At 42.5% G+C, this 20,825-nt stretch overlaps 1 protein-coding gene across 1 annotated transcript in view; it reads left to right on the forward strand.

The window, feature by feature from the left end:
• The first annotated feature begins 2,973 nt into the window (after positions 1-2,973).
• Positions 2,974-20,825, forward strand: part of LOC120533077 (A-kinase anchor protein 2) — a 312,165-nt gene continuing 294,313 nt past the window's right edge. Inside the window, exons 1-3 of the mRNA XM_039759731.1 lie at positions 2,974-3,281; positions 4,361-4,451; positions 6,374-6,557. Of these exons, the coding sequence (XP_039615665.1) occupies positions 6,517-6,557 (41 nt within the window). The 5' untranslated portion in view covers positions 2,974-3,281; positions 4,361-4,451; positions 6,374-6,516. The remainder of the gene's footprint in view (positions 3,282-4,360; positions 4,452-6,373; positions 6,558-20,825) is intronic.

Consider the following 20,825-nt stretch of genomic DNA (forward strand, 5'->3'; position numbering starts at 1 on the left):
CTCCTGGGCGTCCCGGCTTGGCTCCCGCCCCGGCCGGTGCCACACTCTATATACTGGATATAAAATCCAACGACTGTCTGTCTGTCTTTCATGAGAGAACTACTTCACAGATTTAGATCAGGTTTTTTCTAGAATTTGCTTGAACATTCCAGTTGATTTTGCGACTTCTCTCATCGTGCTAAGTATCAGAGTTCACGTGCGTATTGACTTCTTTGTGCGAATCCAAGAGACAGAGGCTGCCCCCCTCACTTACACTCCACCCTCGGGGCGTGTACCTCACCTCCGCTTAGCGAGCGAACAAGAGAACTACTTATATATATATATATATACACACACACCTGTTAACCCATTGACTACTCTGTAGATAAGCATCAAGGATTTGAGTTTAACATGTGCTGCTACAAGGAGCCACTGGATGGATGATGATTTGAAAAGAGGAGTGACATGTGCCCGCCTCAGCTGTTTCAACACCACATGTGCCACTTCATTTTGAATGACACATGGCGGCACTCTGGCCAGTAGAGAGCTGCAGTAGTCTTGACGTGAGAAGAGAACGGCCTGGACCAGGAGTTGTGCTGCACTGTCTGTCAGGTATGCTCTGATCCTGTGGATGTTGTATGGACTGAATCTCCAAGAATAAGAGATCATTGTGGTCATCACTGGAAACCATGGCTTTGGCCTACATGATCAATCCTGTTTTGTTTTTTTTTATTTTTGGGTGGCACATATTAATTGCAGCATCCCATAGTTTCATTTGTTCCACTTCAGATTGTAATGTCGTGATTTTACGGTAACTCCTTGTTAAATTGTGCCACAGCTGTGCCCTCCAAGATGACTAAAGCAGATGCTCCTCCTTCTGAGTCACATGCTGTCCCCGCCAGGCTGTCACAGTACGATGAAGACAGCGGCAGGCCTGTCGTTAAATGACACCGTGATGTTTCACTTTAGAAAACATTCTGATGCTGCCTGTGGAAAGTATGGAGACACAAACAGAATTCCTGGGGAGGATTTACACAAGTTGATGTTCAGATCAAAGCTGTGAGCTAAAGAGACGTTCTTAGCTGAAACCTTTGTGGATGTGCTGCAGCGTCACACAGCCAGACGTTTACAAGACACCTCTGGAGACAAGCAGCCGTGAATTTCACTTAAAAGTGGGAGGGATCAATTAGACAGCTCACTGAGTGTCACATTTTTAAACCAATCGGATGTCTCATGAAGGTGGAGCTCAAAGTAAGGGCGGTGACTTTGAACTGCACAGAGCAGCGGTGCTCCCCTTAGCCTGATCTGACAGCGAGGCTCCGTCTACAGTCCGCTAAGGAGACCCCAATTCAGCATAGAAGATGGACATGCCGTATAATAGAGTGCAGGGTGAGGAGAATTGGCATTGTCGATAAAATATAATATAATATAATATAATATAATATAATATAATATAATATAATATAATATAATATACCACACTAGACCTACACTAATACAGTGCAACCCTAACACTATATTAAACTATACTGCTTAACTCAAATCCTACACTATACTGTACTATGCTGCTCTATACAACCCCAACAATATACTATATTACACTATACTAAGCCACACTATACTATACTGTACTGTACTGTAAAACTCTAACCCTACACCATACTATAATATAAGAAACTATACCAACCTAGCACTATATGATACTATGCTATACTATACTATGATATGCTATTCTATACTGTTCAACTCTAACTGTACACTATATTATACTACACTATACAAACCTAACAATATGCTACATTATACTATACTAAACTATGCTATATTGTAGTACACTGTACTGTGCAATTCTAACCTTAAATCATAATTTACAATACCATACTGTTCAACTCTAACCCTACACTATACTAAACTGCACTAAACAACCACAAGAATACACTGTACTGTATCATATTATGCTATACTATACTGTAGATAGATAGATAGATAGATAGATAGATAGATAGATAGATAGATAGATAGATAGATAGATAGATAGATAGATAGATAGATAGATAGATAGATACTTTATTAATCCCAAGGGGAAATTCACAAATACTATACAACTCTAACCGTACACTAAACTATAATATAAGGTACTATGCCATGCTAGCCTTACACTATACTCTACTGCACTATACAACACCAACAATACAGGTATACAGGTATGTTATATCATACTATGCTATACTGTACTAGACTATGCTGCATGAATCTAACCCTCCCTATATTATAATATACTATACTATATTATATATATACTATACTACACTATATAGCCCGGCACTATTCTATGCTATACTATACTATACTATACTATACTATGCATTGAAACTCCTTTATCTCTCTAGTCAAGGCATTAAAGATGTAAACTGCAGGGCACATGTGTATAATTGACCGAAATGTCGTGCTGAGAGTTTTTTCTGACCTTCACCAGATCAGTTTCCACGCCACAGCCGCTCCCCGATCTGAAGAGGACTCCTTCAGGAATAATGTGAGGGCCTTTCCAGACAGCCCTTCTTGTTAACAGCTCCACAAAGCTCTTTTGTTCCGTGCTATGACCTCACTGTTAGGCCGTGAATGGCCTTGTCACCGGTCCCTGCCAGCGTCCACTACGAAGCACGACGAGGCGTACGGCTCAAGTGTTCTGAAAGGCGCTGACACGGAGAGGAAGGCTCTGCGTTAGACGTTTTGCCCGATCGTCCTCCATCTGCCTGAACTCACATCTCCTTCTGCACTCCAAGGCTGTCTAAGCCTCTCGTACCTGAAGAATGAAGATCTTATAAGGATGTTGAGCCGAGTCCTCCAGAGTCCTAGCAGCTGTGTCACCCTACGCGATCAAAAGGGGGCGCCATCAACGGCTTGTAAGAACTTTGCTTTTTAGCTGATTATCGGGTGAATCGGAAGAGACTTGTGAATGCGTCTCATCGGCGCTCTTTCTGTAGTCTTTCTGACTTGTGAGGAGTTCCTGCCAAACTTGGAATTCCCAGATGAGCAGGTCATGGATATCCAGAGAGATATAAGACTGGCACTTGATCTCCTCGTCATTTTAGTCTCTGATTCTGCCCACCACTGCACTAAACTGAACTGTAAAGGCCAAATGAAAATGATATTTAAAAGTTAGCTTTGCAAAGTGAAAACATCCAGATGAAAGATTTACTCTGGTAGATATAAAAGGAAAAGACGCCACACTAGAAATGTCACAGAAGACTGGAAATACGTAGCTTCTGCAAAATCAGCGCCATACCCTTATGGATATTGAGGTGAAAAATGAAATTCAGAATGATAATTTGCTGTGCCTGTGGGTTGGGTTGTGTTGCTGTCTTTCAGCTGCAGGGTCCGAGTTTCATGCCCAGGGTCTGCCTGTGTGCAGTTAGCATGTTCTCCCTAGTGCCTTTCATATCTATCTATCTATCTATCTATCTATCTATCTATCTATCTATCTATCTATCTATCTATCTATCTATTATATAGTGCCTTTCACATCTATCTATCTATCTATCTATCTATCTATCTATCTATCTATCTATTATATAGTGCCTTTCATATCTATCTATCTATCTATCTATCTATCTATCTATCTATCTATCTATCTATCTATCTATCTATTATATAGTGCCTTTAACATCTATCTATCTATCTATCTATCTATCTATCTATCTATCTATCTATCTATTATATAGTGCCTTTCATATCTATCTATCTATCTATCTATCTATCTATCTATCTATCTATCTATTATATAGTGCCTTTCATATCTATCTATCTATCTATCTATCTATCTATCTATCTATCTATCTATCTATTATATAGTGCCTTTCATATCTATCTATCTATCTATCTATCTATCTATCTATCTATCTATCTATTATATAGTGCCTTTCATATCTATCTATCTATCTATCTATCTATCTATCTATCTATCTATCTATCTATCTATTATATAGTGCCTTTCATATCTATCTATCTATCTATCTATCTATCTATCTATCTATCTATCTATCTATCTATCTATCTATTATATAGTGCCTTTAACATCTATCTATCTATCTATCTATCTATCTATCTATCTATCTATCTATCTATCTATCTATCTATTATATAGTGCCTTTCATATCTATCTATCTATCTATCTATCTATCTATTATATAGTGCCTTTAACATCTATCTATCTATCTATCTATCTATCTATCTATCTATCTATCTATCTATCTATCTATCTATCTATTATATAGTGCCTTTCATATCTATCTATCTATCTATCTATCTATCTATCTATCTATCTATCTAATCCTGTCAACTATGCTAAAATATCTATCTTTCTATTAATCTACCACCCCAGACAGCCACTACCAACAGAAAATGTGGGATGTAAACCACTGAGACAGAGAAAAGAAGCAAACTGCACACACAGGCCTGGTCAGGTCTCAGAGGTAAGTTCCGATCATTGGATTTGTAATTTTTGGGAAATTAAGGCGCTTTCTAAATAAACAGGATTCTGAGAAATTAATTCCTGCATTTATTTCTAGTAGGATTGACTGCTGAAATGCGGTGTTCCCTGGATGTTCAAACTGTTCTTTATACATCTGACAGTTAATACAAAATGCGGCTGCAAGAATTATTACAAGAACTAGTAAACACGAACACATAACTGCAGTTCTTAACTCCTTACACTGGCGTCTGGTTAAGTTTAGGGCAGATTTCAAAATCCTCCTTTTAACATATAAAGTATTAAATGGCTGAGGTTCGGCTTACTGGTCTAAACTTATCATGACTTACAAACCTGAGCGCACATTAAGATCTCAAGATGCCGGTCTGCTTAGGATTCCAAGGATTAATAAAATAACAGAGGGAGGTTGAGCTTTTAGTTACAGGACCCCTAAACTGTGGAGTGGTCTGCCTGCTACTATAAGAGATGCCCCTTCACTCTCAGGCTGAAGACTCACCACTTCAGTTTAGGTCACCCTGACTAGAGCTGCTGATTAACTGTACAGACTCCATCTCTGTTGTCAGTCATCAGCACTAAAACATCAGTAACATGAGAGTTAGAATTTGTTACTAACCCTCACTTATTCTGTTTCTCTTCTCGGCACTCAAATGTGGCACTTGATGCCCACGGCCCACCTGCCAAGTTTGTTTTGCCTGCCTAACGTAAAGTCATCCATGATGGAGGATCGCAGGAATCGTGGGAAAGAGGGGTCCTTTCATCGGATTGGCTGGCCCAGCACTGGCTCAACTATTGAATTGCCAAATGGAGGAGGCATATTAATGTCTGAGGTCTCCAGGACTCCAAACAAATCCAAATCCTATTATGTGATGTCATCTACTGTTAAATTCTACTCCGTACTTCTAAAATGTTATTTTTGTACTGTATTGAGGATGACTTGTGTTCTGTTCTGTGTATTGTGTTGTATTGACCCCCTTTTTCTTTTTGACACCCATTGCACACCAAACCTACCCGAAAAGGGGTCTCTCTTTGAACTGCCTTTCCTGAGGTTTCTTCCATTTTTTCCCTTTTTTTGGAAGTTTTTCCATTGCCTTCTTAGAGAGTCAAGGCTGGGGGGCTGTCAAGAGGCAGGGCCTGTCAAAGCCCATTGCAGCACTTCTTGTGTGATTTTGGGCTCTACAAAAATAAATTGTATTGTATTGTATTGTAAGGTGGCAGCATTAACCTGCCATACAACCTGTGCTGGAGGTTTTCCAATTAAATATTCCAGACCCTGGTAATTACCTTTTATTGCATTAAATGTAGAAATGTGAAATTAACAAGGACAAACACACACACACACACACACCACCAAGAAGAATAAAAGTTGAGCAGTGCATGGAAATATTTATAATATGTGGATCCAGTGTTGAATAGCTAAAGAGCAATTATTCACTTTTCAATTTAATGTAAAATAAATAAATACAGAAATAAATAACTGGCAGATAAGGGAACAGGCCCCACTAGCCCTATAGTGCTAAATGTGATGCTGCAGTTTACCCATTTTCTAAGCCCACTCATTCCAGTGGCTGGTGGAGCCTTCCCCATCTGTGCTGGGCATAAGGCAGGAACCAACACTGCATGGGGTGCCAGTCCATGCCATGCTAACAGTGCCAATGAGCATCCCATATCCCTCCTCAACATCATTGCCATCATTTTTTAAAAAATGAACCTCTCCCAAACACAATAAACGATGAGCATGTGGGGTTAATTGAGGGTCCGCTGACTCGGCACTCTGTTAGGGGGTCTTTTTTCTGCAGTAAAGGTAGGAGCTCATTATTCCTGTCAGTTAAGCCCAGATTATCCAATTGCTATCCTGTCTCTCCCATCCCAATCCCCCCACCCACCTTCAACTCTCCACCTCCACAGGCTACGCTGGGAAATGCAGGCGGCAAGCAGGCAATCTGAGATGTGGTGAACTGGGAAATCAGGACCCTCCACCCCCCCTTTGGAGAAAATTAAAGGAATTGCCGGAGCCACCAAGGGGTAGCAAGTAAACGTGCCGTCCTGTCATGAACACACCTCGGAGACGGCAGCCCACCAGCAGCCTGCAGTAAGTATCCTTATTGTGAACGTATTGTGAGATGTGCCGTCTTCAAGGGGTTACCATGGTGATGGCGCGCCGTGGTCTTTCCAACCTCCGTATCTTCACAGATTTCAAGTGCTGCTAAATATTTCAATATGCTGCTTGTAGGGTTTTATTTTTAACATTAACAGCACTGGCGTGAGGTGGGCCGGGCACTGCCGATTGCCGGGGTCGTTCATTTTCTGTCTGACGACTGAGAGTGATGATGCAGCGAAATGCTTCAGACTGAGGTTGAAATTCCCTGGAATATGAGATGGGATAGGAGCCGGGGACCACCGCGGGATTGGTTATTCTAGCTTTTCTTTTATTTATTTATTTTTTTTAATTGTATGCAATTCAGCATTTGGGCTAACCGTGACTGTCAGCTGATTCTGTTCAAGTGTCACCGCTTAGCTTGGCTCTTCGTCACAAGGTCATTTTGAAATTCAATATCTCCATCTTAATTAAAATGCCCAGAGGGAGAAAATGCACTCAATAAACCACTTTGTGAAAACAAGACGTGGGTACGGTGACTTGCCGGGATGGGCAGAGAGCCTGCCATCCACTACAGCATGGTGGCGCAGTGGTTAGCCCTGCTGACGCATAAACACCACACACTTGGGCTCAGACCTGGCATACTGCTGCTGGCTGTGTCTTCTCCTCCCAAATCTGAAAGAGGTGTGCGTTATGCTAATTAGATGAGCCCGGGCTACAAGTTCATAGGGCCATTACTGTCACCTGTACACAGCTCTGGCCCTTCTGGGGAACGGGACCACCAGGTGTTATTCACAGGGTGTCTGGTTTTACTCTCCAAGTTGTGGAGATAAGATGTGTGGGAAATATGTTTGTGTCTATGAGGGGACCTTGGGATGGACGGGCATCCCATCCAGAGGTGGATCTGCATAAGCAGCCAGTGGGGCAGAGACCCCCAGATGTTCCTCCGGGATGTCTGGTCCTCCTTCTAAAGATATGGAGATAAGATGTGTGGGAAATGGGCCAGTGGTTCATGATGCCTCCAGATGTTTTTCACAAGGTTTCTGGATTTCCTTCCAAAGATGTGGAGTTGAGTTATTTGGGAGACGTGTTAGTGTCTATGGGGGGACCTTGTGATGGACAGGCATCCCATCCCGTGGTGGATCTGCATAAAGAGCCAGTTTGGCATGATGTCTCCAGATGTTCTTACCAAGGTGTCTGGTTTTCCCTCCAAAGTTCTGGAGTTTAGCTGTTTGGAAATGTGTTTGTGTTGCTATGAGGGGACCTTGAGATGGACGGATCCCATCAAGTGGTGGATCTGCATAAAGAGTCAGTGGGGCACAGACCAAAAGATGTTCCTCCAGGATGTCTGGTTTTCATTCTAAAGATATGGAGTTAAGATGTGTGGGAAATGTGTTTGTGTCTATGAGGGGACCTTGACATGGACGGGCATCCCATCCAGTGCTGTTTCTGCATTAAAGGCCATTGAGGCACAGACTCACCAGAGGTTACTCACTCGGTGTCTGGTTTTCATCCCAAAGATGTGGAGTTTAGCTGTTTGGGAAATAAGTTTATGTAAGTAAAGGAACTTTGTGATGGACGGATATACCCTCCAGGGGTGTTTGTGCATAAAGTGCCATCCATTATAGGGTCAACCGAGGGACAAACCCAGATATTCCTCACAAGTTGTCTGGTTTTCCTCCCAAAGATTTAGCTGTTTTGGAAATGTGTTTTGTGTGTCTATGAGGGGACCTTGAAACAGACGGGTCCACCATCCAGTCGTTTTCCCGCATTAAAGGCCAGGGGGACACGACGTCTCCAGATGTTCTTCACAACGTGTCTGGTTTTCATCCCAAAGATGTAGAGTTTTGCTGTTTGGGAAATGTGTTTGTGTATATGAGGAACTTTGTGATCGATGGATATGCCCTCCAGTGGTGTTTATGAATAAATGGTCAGTTGGGGCACAGACCCCCAGATGTTCTCACAGGGTGTTTGGTTTTATCTCCCAATGATGTGCAGTTACGATGTTTGGAAATTGTGCTTGTGTACAGGAGGGGAGCTTGTGATGGGTGGGTATCCTCATCCCACCCAGTGGTGTTTCTGTGTTAAGAGCCAGTTGGGCACAGACCCAGAAGACACTGCACAAAATACAGTAAGTTGTGAGCTTCCATCTGTAATTAAGGTTGTCATTAACATCTGCCAGCTTTCTCTTCATGTGTTTCCACTTGTCCATCATATGTCCAGTGTCATCACTTATCTATATAAATCCTGCTTCTTCTAGTCTGTTAAATTGGTCTTCATGCTGGCTGCTCCCACTCTGTTTCTGGCTGAGGGGGTCGGACCAATTGGCCCTGCAGTGTTCTTAGTGGAGGAGCAGCCCCACCAGATGTTCCTCCAGGGTGTCTGGGTGGAGTTTAGCTGCAATGAAAAATGTGTTTCTGTATGTGAGGGCAGCCTTGTGACAAATGGGTGTCCTGTCCAGTGGTGTTTCTGCATTAAGGGTCAGTAGGGCAGAGACCCAGCAGAAGTTGTGCAAAATTAGCCTCCATCTGGAATTGTCTTATTATTAACTAGGCGGCTCCGCCCCCTGCTCACTTTGCTTGCCAACCACCTGGTGGGCACTACCCGCTAGTCACTGCGTGGTTCTGCTGCTCACGTATGGGGAGGCGGATGTACAATTCAAACAGATGGGAATTGTTACATATGCATAATAGAACTAACTGTTTTATAATAATAATAATATGTTTTATTTATGTTATGTAGCGCCTTTCATACACTCAAGGACACTTTACAATTCAATACACATTAACAAGACAGTAGAAATTACATCTCTCTATTATAAAAAAAAATCTTGAGAGGGAGGTGAGGGAGACAAGACGTGATCTTCTCGGAAGACGCTTTGACGTCCCGCGAGAGACATTTTAATATGAGACAAAAGGACAGCTGCTGTACAGGCTTTGAAATGATCAACGCACAGTGCGACAAGCAGAACACGCAGCTCGCCAGCAGCAAGCCAGCAGATGATCCGACCGCATCTCCTTACCGTGTGTTCAGCCGGCCCCTTCACAACATGAGCAGCATTATACATCTGGGGCTGGAAATAAAGGACAAAGAGTAGATGACAAAGTAGAACGTCATAAAAAATGTCAAAATTCTGGCACGGTACACATGCAGCGCAGGTTAGAGATACGAGTACGAAAATTCCAAAGTCTCAAAAAAAGGATAGTAAAGATCGCATTAGCGCACACAAATGGAAATTATTACTCGGTGAAATAACGGAACAGTGAAAAGAGATCAGATATATTGTTGATTTAAACTTTAAGTCGGAGACTTGTAGATCGTCTAATTCGTGTTGCCAGCGAGAATTAAAAGATTCCAAAAACGCTGGCGTGGTATGAAGTCCCGTGAGACGGAGACTTTTAACACGAAATTCTTTCAAGTCATGCCTTCCTTACAACTTATTTTCAAACAGGACCTCGGTCATCTAACCTCTCAGTCGTGTGAGTGCTTTTGGCAGACACACTTCCTGCGCTCTCAGCTCTTACAAATTTTAACTGGACGATAATTTTACACGCTCAAGATGGCACTTCAACGACAAAACGAAGCCGAAAAAACATGGAGAAACATTCGAGAAAGTCGTCTTATTTATTAGAGAGAAAGAAACGATATTCACTCACGGGCAGTTATACGTTGCGTTGTCACGATGTAAGTCCAAACACGGAATCAAAATTCAATGCGATCTTGAAGAAAAGTTCATTCCAAATATTGTTTTTACTAAAGTTTTAAAGTAAAAGTGAAAATAATGTAAATGTAAGAAATTTCATGAAAATAACAATCTCTTTAAATTGTATATCCGGTAAACCAAATCCGGGAGTGGGCGAGCAAAGCGAGTACATGAAAAAGAATAATACTCATTGAAAAGACGTGTTTTTAACAGACGTTTGAAATGAATACAGTGGTACCTCGGTATCCTTGGACTTATACCAAACAGGACGTACACTAAACAAATTTTTCCCATAAGAAATAAAGGGAAAATGATCAATTCGTTCCCATGAAAAAAAATCCTATTGTTATTGGCATATTATACATTGATGGGGTTGTATAAAATAATTTAAACACTGTTTAATACTAAACTGCATAAATACAAAAGCAATCAGATGAAATAAATGACAATTTAACCTCACTTTACCTTTTAATAACGTCAATCGTAGATACCGTCATTCTCGACATACAGTGTTCAGCAGCCAAGTCCCGGATACGCACGCCACCTTCATCTCTTTTTTCACCTCCATGGTGATCTTAACCATTTTCTTCGTTGTTTGGCTCTTCTCACAAACTTTCCTTTACTAAAAATTGACACAAAAAAACACAAAATCACGTGAAAATTCACAGAGAGTTATACCGCAGGTTGTTCACTGGATGGTAACAACTGGCGTACTGACGCTCGTGGGCAGTCGTGGCTTTGTCTCGAGAGAGGTAATCAAGGGTAGCGCGCGGTGTCGTCACTCATTTTGAACCACACGAGTTCAGCACGTGAGTCGTATACCAAACAAAATCTTTCGCGTCGTATACCAAGTTGGACTTATTCCAAAGCTGACGTTTACCGAGGTACCACTGTAATAGATTTTTCCTTGCGAAGGCTGAGAGGGAGAGAATTCCAAATTTTATGGGCCATCACTCTAAAAGCTCTGCCCCCCATAGTTACTAACCCGTATTTAGGTCCGGTGAGTGACTTAGCGTCCGATGATCGTAATGCACAGGCAGGAGTGTAAGGCGGCAGCAGCTCTGACAGATAATGAGGGGCTAACCCATGAAGAGCTTTAAAGGTGAGAAGAATAATTTGATATTTGACTCTTGAAGAAACTGGTAACCAATGCAAATCATAGAGGACAGGAGTGGTGTGAGCAGATTTAGTGTTTAGTGTGTGTAAGCAGACGAGCAGCACAATTCTGAACATACTGTAATCTGTTGATATACTTAGTCGGGAGGCCATAAAACAATGCATTGTAATAATCAGGGCGGGTGGGGATGAAGGCGTGAATCGGTGCTTCAGTATCCTGCACACTGAGGAAAGAATGCAGATGAGCAAAGTTACGAAGATGAAGAAAAGCCGTCTGTACGATTGAGCTAACGTGTGGTGAGAAGGTAAGAAGCTGATCAAAGATGACACCCAAATTACGGACTGGTGCGGAGGGTTCCACCGGGATCCCACTGACGTCAATTTTTAGCCCACGAAGGACAGAGAGGACAGATTTGGTACCAACTAATAGGATTTCTGTTTTATCAGGATTGAGTTGTAAAAAATGATCTGTCATCCAATGATTGATTTCCCGAATGCTGTCAGTCAGTCAAACAGGTGAAGATGTTGCAGTTGCATCAACAGTTACATAAAGCTGTGTGTCATCGGCATAGCAGTGGAAACTCAGACCACACCGACGAATAATCTCACCTAATGGGAGCGTAGAGAGAGGATAAGACCGAGAGCTGACCCTTCAGGGATAACTTGTGCAAGTGACGTAGCGGCAGATTTGTGTTCCCTAATGACGACGTACACTGAAGAAAGTATAACCTCCATTCAACTTAAAATAATTAATTTAATAATTTAATACTTTCAATCTGGACCAATATAATTCTTTTTATCTTATTGATCCCCCAATTTTTAAGTTGAGGCAAATTTAGAGTAATTGAGTGTAATTTACTTGTTTTATACTGAAGTAAATCTATTTTTTAAGTTGTTACAATTTAGAATGGTTTATTGGTCGTAGCCTGTTTTTATGCTAACTATACTAATAAAAGGCAAAGCCCTCACTAACTCACTCACTGACTGACTCGTCACTAATTCTCCAACTTCCCGTGTAGGTAGAAGGCTGACATTTCGCAGGCTCGTTCCTTACATCCTACTTACAAAAGTTAGGCAGGTTTCATTTCAAAATTCTACGCATAACGGTCATAACGGTCGACAATGTCTGCCATGTTGAACTTTCTTATTCATGGCCCCATCTTCACGAAATTTGGTAGGCAGCTTCCCTGCGCTAACCGAAAGCAATGTACGTACTTATTTCGGTGGTATGATGCCACTTTCGGCTGCCATATTGAACTTTCCAATGGTCTTTCTTACTTATGGGCCCATCTTCAAGAAATTTGGTACACGGGTTCCCAACGCTAACTGAATCCTACATGTCAGAATTGTTTGACCAATATTCAATACAACTAATCTTGTCCAATTGCAGAGCCCATCACTCAGACATCAATTACACAATTACATTACGATACTTCTTTCTACAGCAATTCGCCGGTGGAACACCAGACGGTGTTGGTTGTACACTCACCTAAAGGATTATTAGGACCACCATACTAATACGGTGTTTGACCTTCAGAACTGCCTTAATTCTACGTGGCATTGATTCAACAAGGTGCTGAAAGCATTCTTTACAAATGTTGGCCCATATTGATAGGATAGCATCTTGCAGTTGATGGAGATTTGTGGGATGCACATCCAGGGCACGAAGCTCCCGTTCCACCACATCCCAAAGATGCTCTATTGGGTTGAGATCTGGTGACTGTGGGGGCCATTTTAGTACAGTGAACTCCTTGTCATGTTCAAGAAACCAATTTGAAATGATTCGAGCTTTGTGACATGGTGCATTATCCTGCTGGAAGTAGCCATCAGAGGATGGGTACATGGTGGTCATGAAGGGATGGACATGGTCAGAAACAATGCTCAGGTAGGCTGTGGCATTTAAACGATGCCCAATTGGCACTAAGGGGCCTAAAGTGTGCCAAGAAAACATCCCCCACACCATTACAGCACCACCACCAGCCTGCACAGTGGTAACAAGGCATGATGGATCCATGTTCTCATTCTGTTTACACCAAATTCTGACTCCACCATTTGAATGTCTCAACAGAAATCGAGACTCATCAGACCAGGCGACATTTTTCAAGTCTTCAACTGTCCAATTTTGGTGAGCTGGCGCAAATTGTAGCCTCTTTTCCTATTTGTAGTGGAGATGAGTGGTACCCGGTGGGGTCTTCTGCTGTTGCAGCCCATCCGCCTCAAGGTTGTGCGTGTTGTGGCTTCACAAATGCTTTGCTGCATACCTCGGTTGTAACGAGTGGTTATTTCAGTCAAAGTTGCTCTTCTATCAGCTTGAATCAGTCGGCCCATTCATTCTCCTCTGACCTCTAGCATCAACAAGGCATTTTCGTCCACAGGACTGCCGCATACTGGATGTTTTTCCCTTTTCACACCATTCTTTGTAAACCCTAGAAATGGTTGTGCGTGAAAATCCCAGTAACTGAGCAGATTGTGAAATACTCAGACCGGCCCGCCTGGCACCAACAACCATGCCACGCTCCGAATTGCTTAAATCACCTTTCTTTGCCATTCTGACATTCAGTTTGGAGTTCAGGAGATTGTCTTGACCAGGACCACACCCCTAAATGCATTGAAGCAACTGCCACGTGATTGGTTGATTAGATAATTGCATTAATGAGAAATTGAACAGGTGTTCCTAATAATCCTTTAGGTGAGTGTAGATATTCTTCATGATATTGTCCATCCTCTTCCGCTTATCCGAGGTCGGGTCGCGGGGGTAGCAGCTTAAGCAGAGAAGCCCAGACTTCCCTCTCCCCGGCCACTTCTTCCAGTTCTTCCGGGAGAATCCCAATGCTTCCCAGGCCAGCCGGGAGACATAGTCCCTCCAGCGTGTCCTGGGTCTTCCCCGGGGCCTCCTCCCGGTTGGACGTGCCGAGCACTCACCAGGGAGGCGTCCAGGAGGCATCCTGATCAGATGCCCGAGCCACCTCATCTGACTCCTCTCGATGCGGAGGAGCATATCATGATATTGTAAGTTGATGTTTTCATCTTCCTCACCATCACCACCAACTGTTTCTGCAGAGTCTATTGATACGCATTTAAACAATTTGCAGTGTAACCCATCGACAATTTTCGCATAAATTCGTTTGACTTCATCGTTTTCTTGGTGCTAGGATTGTCCGTATACTCATTTCTTCTGTTAATAACCCTTTGGGATGAAATTCTTCATAAAGATTTGGACATAATACGTCTTCTTTTATTTGGAACTTAAAGTGAGGAAAACGTAAAAATTTATAAGAGCTGAGAGCGCAGGAACTGTGTGTATCTGACAAAAGCATTCACACCAATGAGAGGTGAGAGGACCGCAGGCGTGGGCCGTAAACCAGAAATGGCAGACAGGAGGGCGGGACTTGAAAAAATCTCTTGCCAATATTCTCGTCTCAAGATTTTGTTTTATAACAAGTGAGAAATGTTTATAAGAACTCTCAGCTTTGATATTACACAACGCTGAGGCCTCACCTGGAGTATCGTGTTCAGGTTTGATCAGCAGGCTGCAGAAAAGACATAACGGCACCGGAGAAAGTCCTGAGAGGAGCGACTGAGCTGAGTCTGGGGCTACAGGTTGTGAGTTATGAGGAGCTGAGCCCTTTCAGAGACTAAGAGGAGACACAATTGAAGTGTTTAAAATTCTGAAGGAAATTAGTCCAGTGGATCCTAGCTGTTACTTCCAGATGAATTCTTCGATTGGAACACAGGGAACACAGACATGTGAAGAGCAGGTTTGACACGAATATCATATAAAGACATATGTAAAGACATGAAACAGTGATTCTTAAATGGACTACAAATCCCAGCAGTCCCAGTTCTACTTTGTCATTAGGTAGCTATGGGTGTTGCCACAGGGGTTGCTGGGAGATATAAGGTTTGTCATGAACTTTAAAGGTGAGCTAGAAGAAGCTGGCAGGAGCTTAGTTGTCCATCTTTTCTGTTTCAATGCTTCACCCCAATGCAGCTACCTGAGGGTTACAGTTTTCTGGATTTGTGTTTGTGTTCTGGGCCTGATGTTTGTGTGGTGGGGTCTGAGTTGGTAAATGTCTTCATCTGTAGAACACTCCTAACATCTGCAGTTCTTCATTTAAACTCCATCAAGGTGGAACCAAACTTGACATATTACAAGGTGTGTCCAGTAGGGGGCGCAACCCAACCCTTCAAACCCCGGACAACCCGGTGTGCAAAGTCTGAAGTGAACCTTCAATAGTGTGGGGTCCACCAGTGTTAATACTAAAGCAATTCTCCATCTCTGAGTCATCAGTCAAATTTATCCCACTTCTGACACCAATGTAACAACCCGAGGGGTGCGAGAGATGGAGGAATGGACTCACCCACCTTAGGCCAGACTGCTAGTGTGGCCCTGAAAACGACCCCCTGCCAGGTTTTCTGGATGCAGGGGCTCTTACACCATCCTACTCTTAGAACCCTCGCCCTCAAAAGGTTAAACAGATGTCATCTAAAGGGACACTCAAGGGGTGTGAGGTGACCCGATCTGCCCAGTCTGAAGTGAGCCTTTATAAACGTAGGGTTCACCAAGTTTAACGCAAAATTATTCAATAGTCAATTATATGCCACTTCTGACACCAGTGTCATGACCTGGATGGTGCGGGAGATGGAGGAATGGATTCACTGACCTTATGGTATACTGCAGGGGTGGTCCTAAAATGTACCTTTAATGTTCTTCAGCGACCACCTCTGCCACGCTGCCTAGGTTTCCGGTGGCACTGCGAGCTCCCAGCTGCTTTGTCACCTCGGCTCCCACCCACACACGAGTCTGCCAGCTCCACCACACTCCACTCACCCAGTCTCAGAGACCACCTGAGTGCCACACTGTCCACCAATTCATGAGCCAATCCAACACCAGGCGGCCACACTCATAAGCCTATTGATCTCATTAGCAGGGAGATGCATAATAAATTGCTTACCCACAATGCCATGTCTGCCACGCCACTCACGCTATTCACAGGGCTGCTTGTATAGCTGGGTCTTCCGGTTATCCCCACAACTTCTGATAGTCTGTGGCCTTCTAAAGAGCTCGACCCCCCTCAGGTCTGTACCCAGGGGTGATACACTACCCTCTTCTCAGAACCTTTGCCAACTCCATCTGCCGGGACACTCAGGAGGCGTGAGGTGACCCAGTCTGTCCAGTCATCAGTGTAAGTGCTAAACCAGTTTTTTAGTTGATTTTATCCCAACGCTGACACCAATATAACAAACCAGGGAGGGCGAGCAAGAGAGAGAGAGAGAGAGACAGGAGCGGATTCATTGACCTTATGGTAGACTGCAGGGGTGGTCCTAAAAAGTACCTTTAATGTTCTTTAGTGACTGCCTCTGCCACATTGCCCAGGTCTCCTGTGGCACCGCGATCTCCCAGCTGCTTTGTCACCTTGGACCCAACACACACACACACGAGTCCGCCAGCTCCATCACACTCCACTCACCCAGTGTCAGAGACCACCTGAGTGTCACACTGTCCACCAGTTCATGAGCCAACCCAACACCAGGTGGCCACACTCATAAGTCTATAGATCTCATTAGCAGGGAGATGCATAATAAATTGCTTACCCACAATGCCATGTCTGCCACCCCACTCACGCTGTTCACGGGGCTGCTTGTATAGCTGGGTTTTCTGGTTATCCCCACAACCTCTGATAGTCTGTGGCCTTCTCAAGATCTCGCCCACCTCAGGTCTGTACCCATGGGTGATACGTTGCTCTCCTCTCAGAACCCTTGCCCTCGAGGTTAACACAAACTCCATCTGCCAGGACACTCAGGAGGTGTGAGGTGACCCAGTGTGTCCAGTCATCAGTGTAAGTGCTAAACCAATATAACAAACCGGGAAGGGCGAGCAAGAGAGAGAGAGAGACAGGAGCGGATTCAGCCACTTTACACCAAATGACTGGTGGGACCCAAAAAGCCCTTTAGCCTCTTTTTTGGAAGAACCCCCAACCCACAGTCCATGGCCTCCTGACAAGCAAACCTGGCAGTCTGTAATATTTCACCCCAAATTGTAGCAATAAAATGAACTCAATTTATGACTTCTGTAACTCTGCACCAGCTCGGTACTAAATGGGTGGTGTTCCCTCAGTGTTATGTTTGGTTCAGTCTGCCGTTCCGACCAAAGTGAAAAAGAAAGATCTCATTCTGTAATCGAATACCTCTGAAGTAATGTGTCAACAGCTGGACGGGCTTACCAGATGGTTTATTTTCTTAGCCTTCTACGCCCGCCGTGCTTCTGTTTCAAAGCTATGGAGGCCTTGTGAGTGGCCTCTGTGTTGACTAATGGGAGGTCAGTGGCTCTCCGACCGACAGAAGTGCACAGCACATTAAGCCGTTAATTCCTTCAGAGCTAACATGGTGTATGTGGAGACACAAACTTCTCTGCTGTAAATTCCTCCTTGGAGTCAGTGCTAAATAAATGAGGCGGCAGAGGGCAAAACATTCCCTGTGAAAACAAAAAGCTCTCCGAAGTACCAGAGCTTCAACTTGTAATGGCTCCTTGAATGAGCTTAATCACACAAAGTCAGTCCACCCAGTTTAGGGTCACGTGAACCTCTCCAGCCAACTCTGGGTGCAAAGTAGGATCCAACTCTGGACAGCGTGCCACTCCGGCACAGGGCACATTCACTCACCCACCCTCACTCACCCTCACAGGGCCAAATTAGAGGCAGCGCTGGCCTGTCATGTTTGTTTCTCACAACCTGCTTTGCTTGGCTTTTTTAGATCATAGGAGGTGCTAGAAAGCTAAAGCTGAGCCCAAATAATGACCGTGTGACAGAAGACAAAGCATTATTAAAAAGAAATTGGGGAAAAGTACAATAAGGACAAGGGTAATACAACAAAAGGCTCGACTTCTGGTCTAACTACACAATCAAAAGGGTCCTCAACTGGCCCAAAGGAGTTCACTGTCTATGCTAGCTGTGCTACCAGTCTACATCCTTGAAATCTAAGTAATCAACGTAGACCTCAGCATTAATGTTTAAAGTGAACCATCTATTGGAATGTGTTTTAGAATGCATGTAGTAATAAAATACATTGCATTTGACATTCCAACAAACGGTACATCACACACATTTATAGTAATAAAAGGCATTACTACAAATACTTATGATGCACCAACTGTTGAAAGGATAAATGCCATGTACTCATCTCTGATATCTACTATTTTCTATGGGATTTGTAAAAGCAGTGTTAATGTTTATGATACGCCACCTGTTGGAATGATAAACGCAGTGCATTTTATTACTGCAATACTTTGAGATGCACCATCTGTTAGAAAAATAGAGACATAGCAACTGGATGGACACACAGGCACTTAACCTTTAATTAATATGGATCTATCTATCTATCTATCTATCTATCTATCTATCATGCCTTTCATATCTATCTATCTATCTATCTATCTATTATATAGTGCCTTTCACATCTATCTGTTATATAGTGCCTTTCACAACTATCTGTCTATTATATAGTGCTTTTCACATCTATCTATCTATCTATCTATCTATCTATCTATCTATCTATTATATAGTGCCTTTCATATCTATCTCTCTATCTATCTATTATATAGTGCCTTTCACATCTATCTGTCTATTATATAGTGCCTTTCATATCTATCTATCTATTATATAATGCCTTTCATATCTATCTCTCTATCTATCTATTATATAGTGCCTTTCATATCTATCTATCTATTATATAATGCCTTTCATATCTATCTCTCTATCTATCTATTATATAGTGCCTTTCACATCTATCTATCTATTATATAGTGTCTTTCATATCTATCTGTTTATCTATTATATAGTGCCTTTCACATCTATCTATCTATTATATAGTGCCTTTCACATCTATCCCTCTATCTATTATATAGTGCATCTCATATCTACCTATCTATCTATCTTGTATTTTTTATATTTATCTGTATTTCATGCAATTGCATCATCTTCATCTTCTTCTTCTACACAACTTCACTGGACTAATATCAGATTTATGACAGAAAATAAGCTGATGCCATGAAGCCTTGCTTTTATTAGCTTGTGTTGGCTCCCATTTAGCTGATGGGCACCGACTTGACGCCCTGCCGGATATGAAAGCAGTTTATCACTCTTGTGCGCTGGCTTCACTTTATAAAGTCATAGGCTCAGTCTGATGTTTGTCCATTTGTTGCTAAGTAACATTTATGGTCTGACATCGCCAGAGTGATCTTCTTTCCGGAGTCTACTTTCTTTTTTCTCAGGCTGTAGTTTTGTTGGGGAGGATGCTATCTTGGGTAAGGCCTTGCAGATTCACCCTTTAAAATGTAACATCTCCTTAAGTGGTACACTAATTCTGTTTATTTGATTAGCCAAGATTGTAGAATGTAGGCAAAATTTTAGAGAGAATTTAAGAGGTACCTAGCACATACACGGTACTGCCATTACATGTGAGCTTGATGATAGAGTTGCCAGCCCCAACAGCATTCAGATTTCTAACAAGACTTATGCTGAGGCTTGCTTTTCATTTTTCATTCCAACGAATGGTGCATCAAAGACATTTGTAGTAATAAAATGCATTATTTTTTTATTCTAACAGATGGCATATCACAAACATTTATAGTACTAAAATGCATTGTGTTGTGATGTGAAATTTTGCATACAAGTTGATAAATATTTTGTATGCCTTTATTTGTAACTTAGACAAAGCAATTTAATATTAGTGTTACATTATTGACAATAACACCAATGGCTTGATGGCTTAAGAACCCCTTCCTCCTTTTTAGGAACGAATCTCTTTGTAATTTTACGACAGAGTTGGGGTGAAGTGCTTCAAACAAGTTTGGCTAATATTTCTCTGCTAAAGTCTCCCACAGGAAAGCTAACTAAGCTAACCTAACTGCCAAGCTTTACCTTAATGCCTGGTTTGGAGGGCAGGTGTGAAGGTGTTCTGTCCCCCCATTGGTCTGAAGTATGGCTGTTTGGAATTGGCTTGTATCTAAAGCCTTTAAGGACCATGATGCCCTATTGGCTGTAGGGGTTGGACAGAAAACCTATAAATTTGCATGCTTTATTCCACCTTCTCTCTCTTACCAAACGATGAAAGACCATCACACACACCATGAACTGAAAAGGACAACACAATGGAGCGCACAGCTCGGCAGCCATGTTGAGACAGGCATGTGGCCTGTTCTGAAGAAAGCTGACCACAAATGAAGACTTAACTCGAGACATTTTAAGTAACTAACAAGCCTGTGTCCCGCCTGAAACTGCACAACAGCATTTACCAGGTGGTATGGTTGCCAGTATTCACTTGTACTTTCCATATCGCTATTATTTATGAATATTATCAATAATACATTATTTAAAGTGTAACTTAAGTCCCACTTGTCTTTTACTACACCTAATTGCATGAGGTTATAAATGTAGAAGGGAAGG

Source organism: Polypterus senegalus, chromosome 7, assembly GCF_016835505.1.
Source record: "Polypterus senegalus isolate Bchr_013 chromosome 7, ASM1683550v1, whole genome shotgun sequence".
In the NCBI taxonomy this organism is placed as follows: domain Eukaryota; kingdom Metazoa; phylum Chordata; class Cladistia; order Polypteriformes; family Polypteridae; genus Polypterus; species Polypterus senegalus.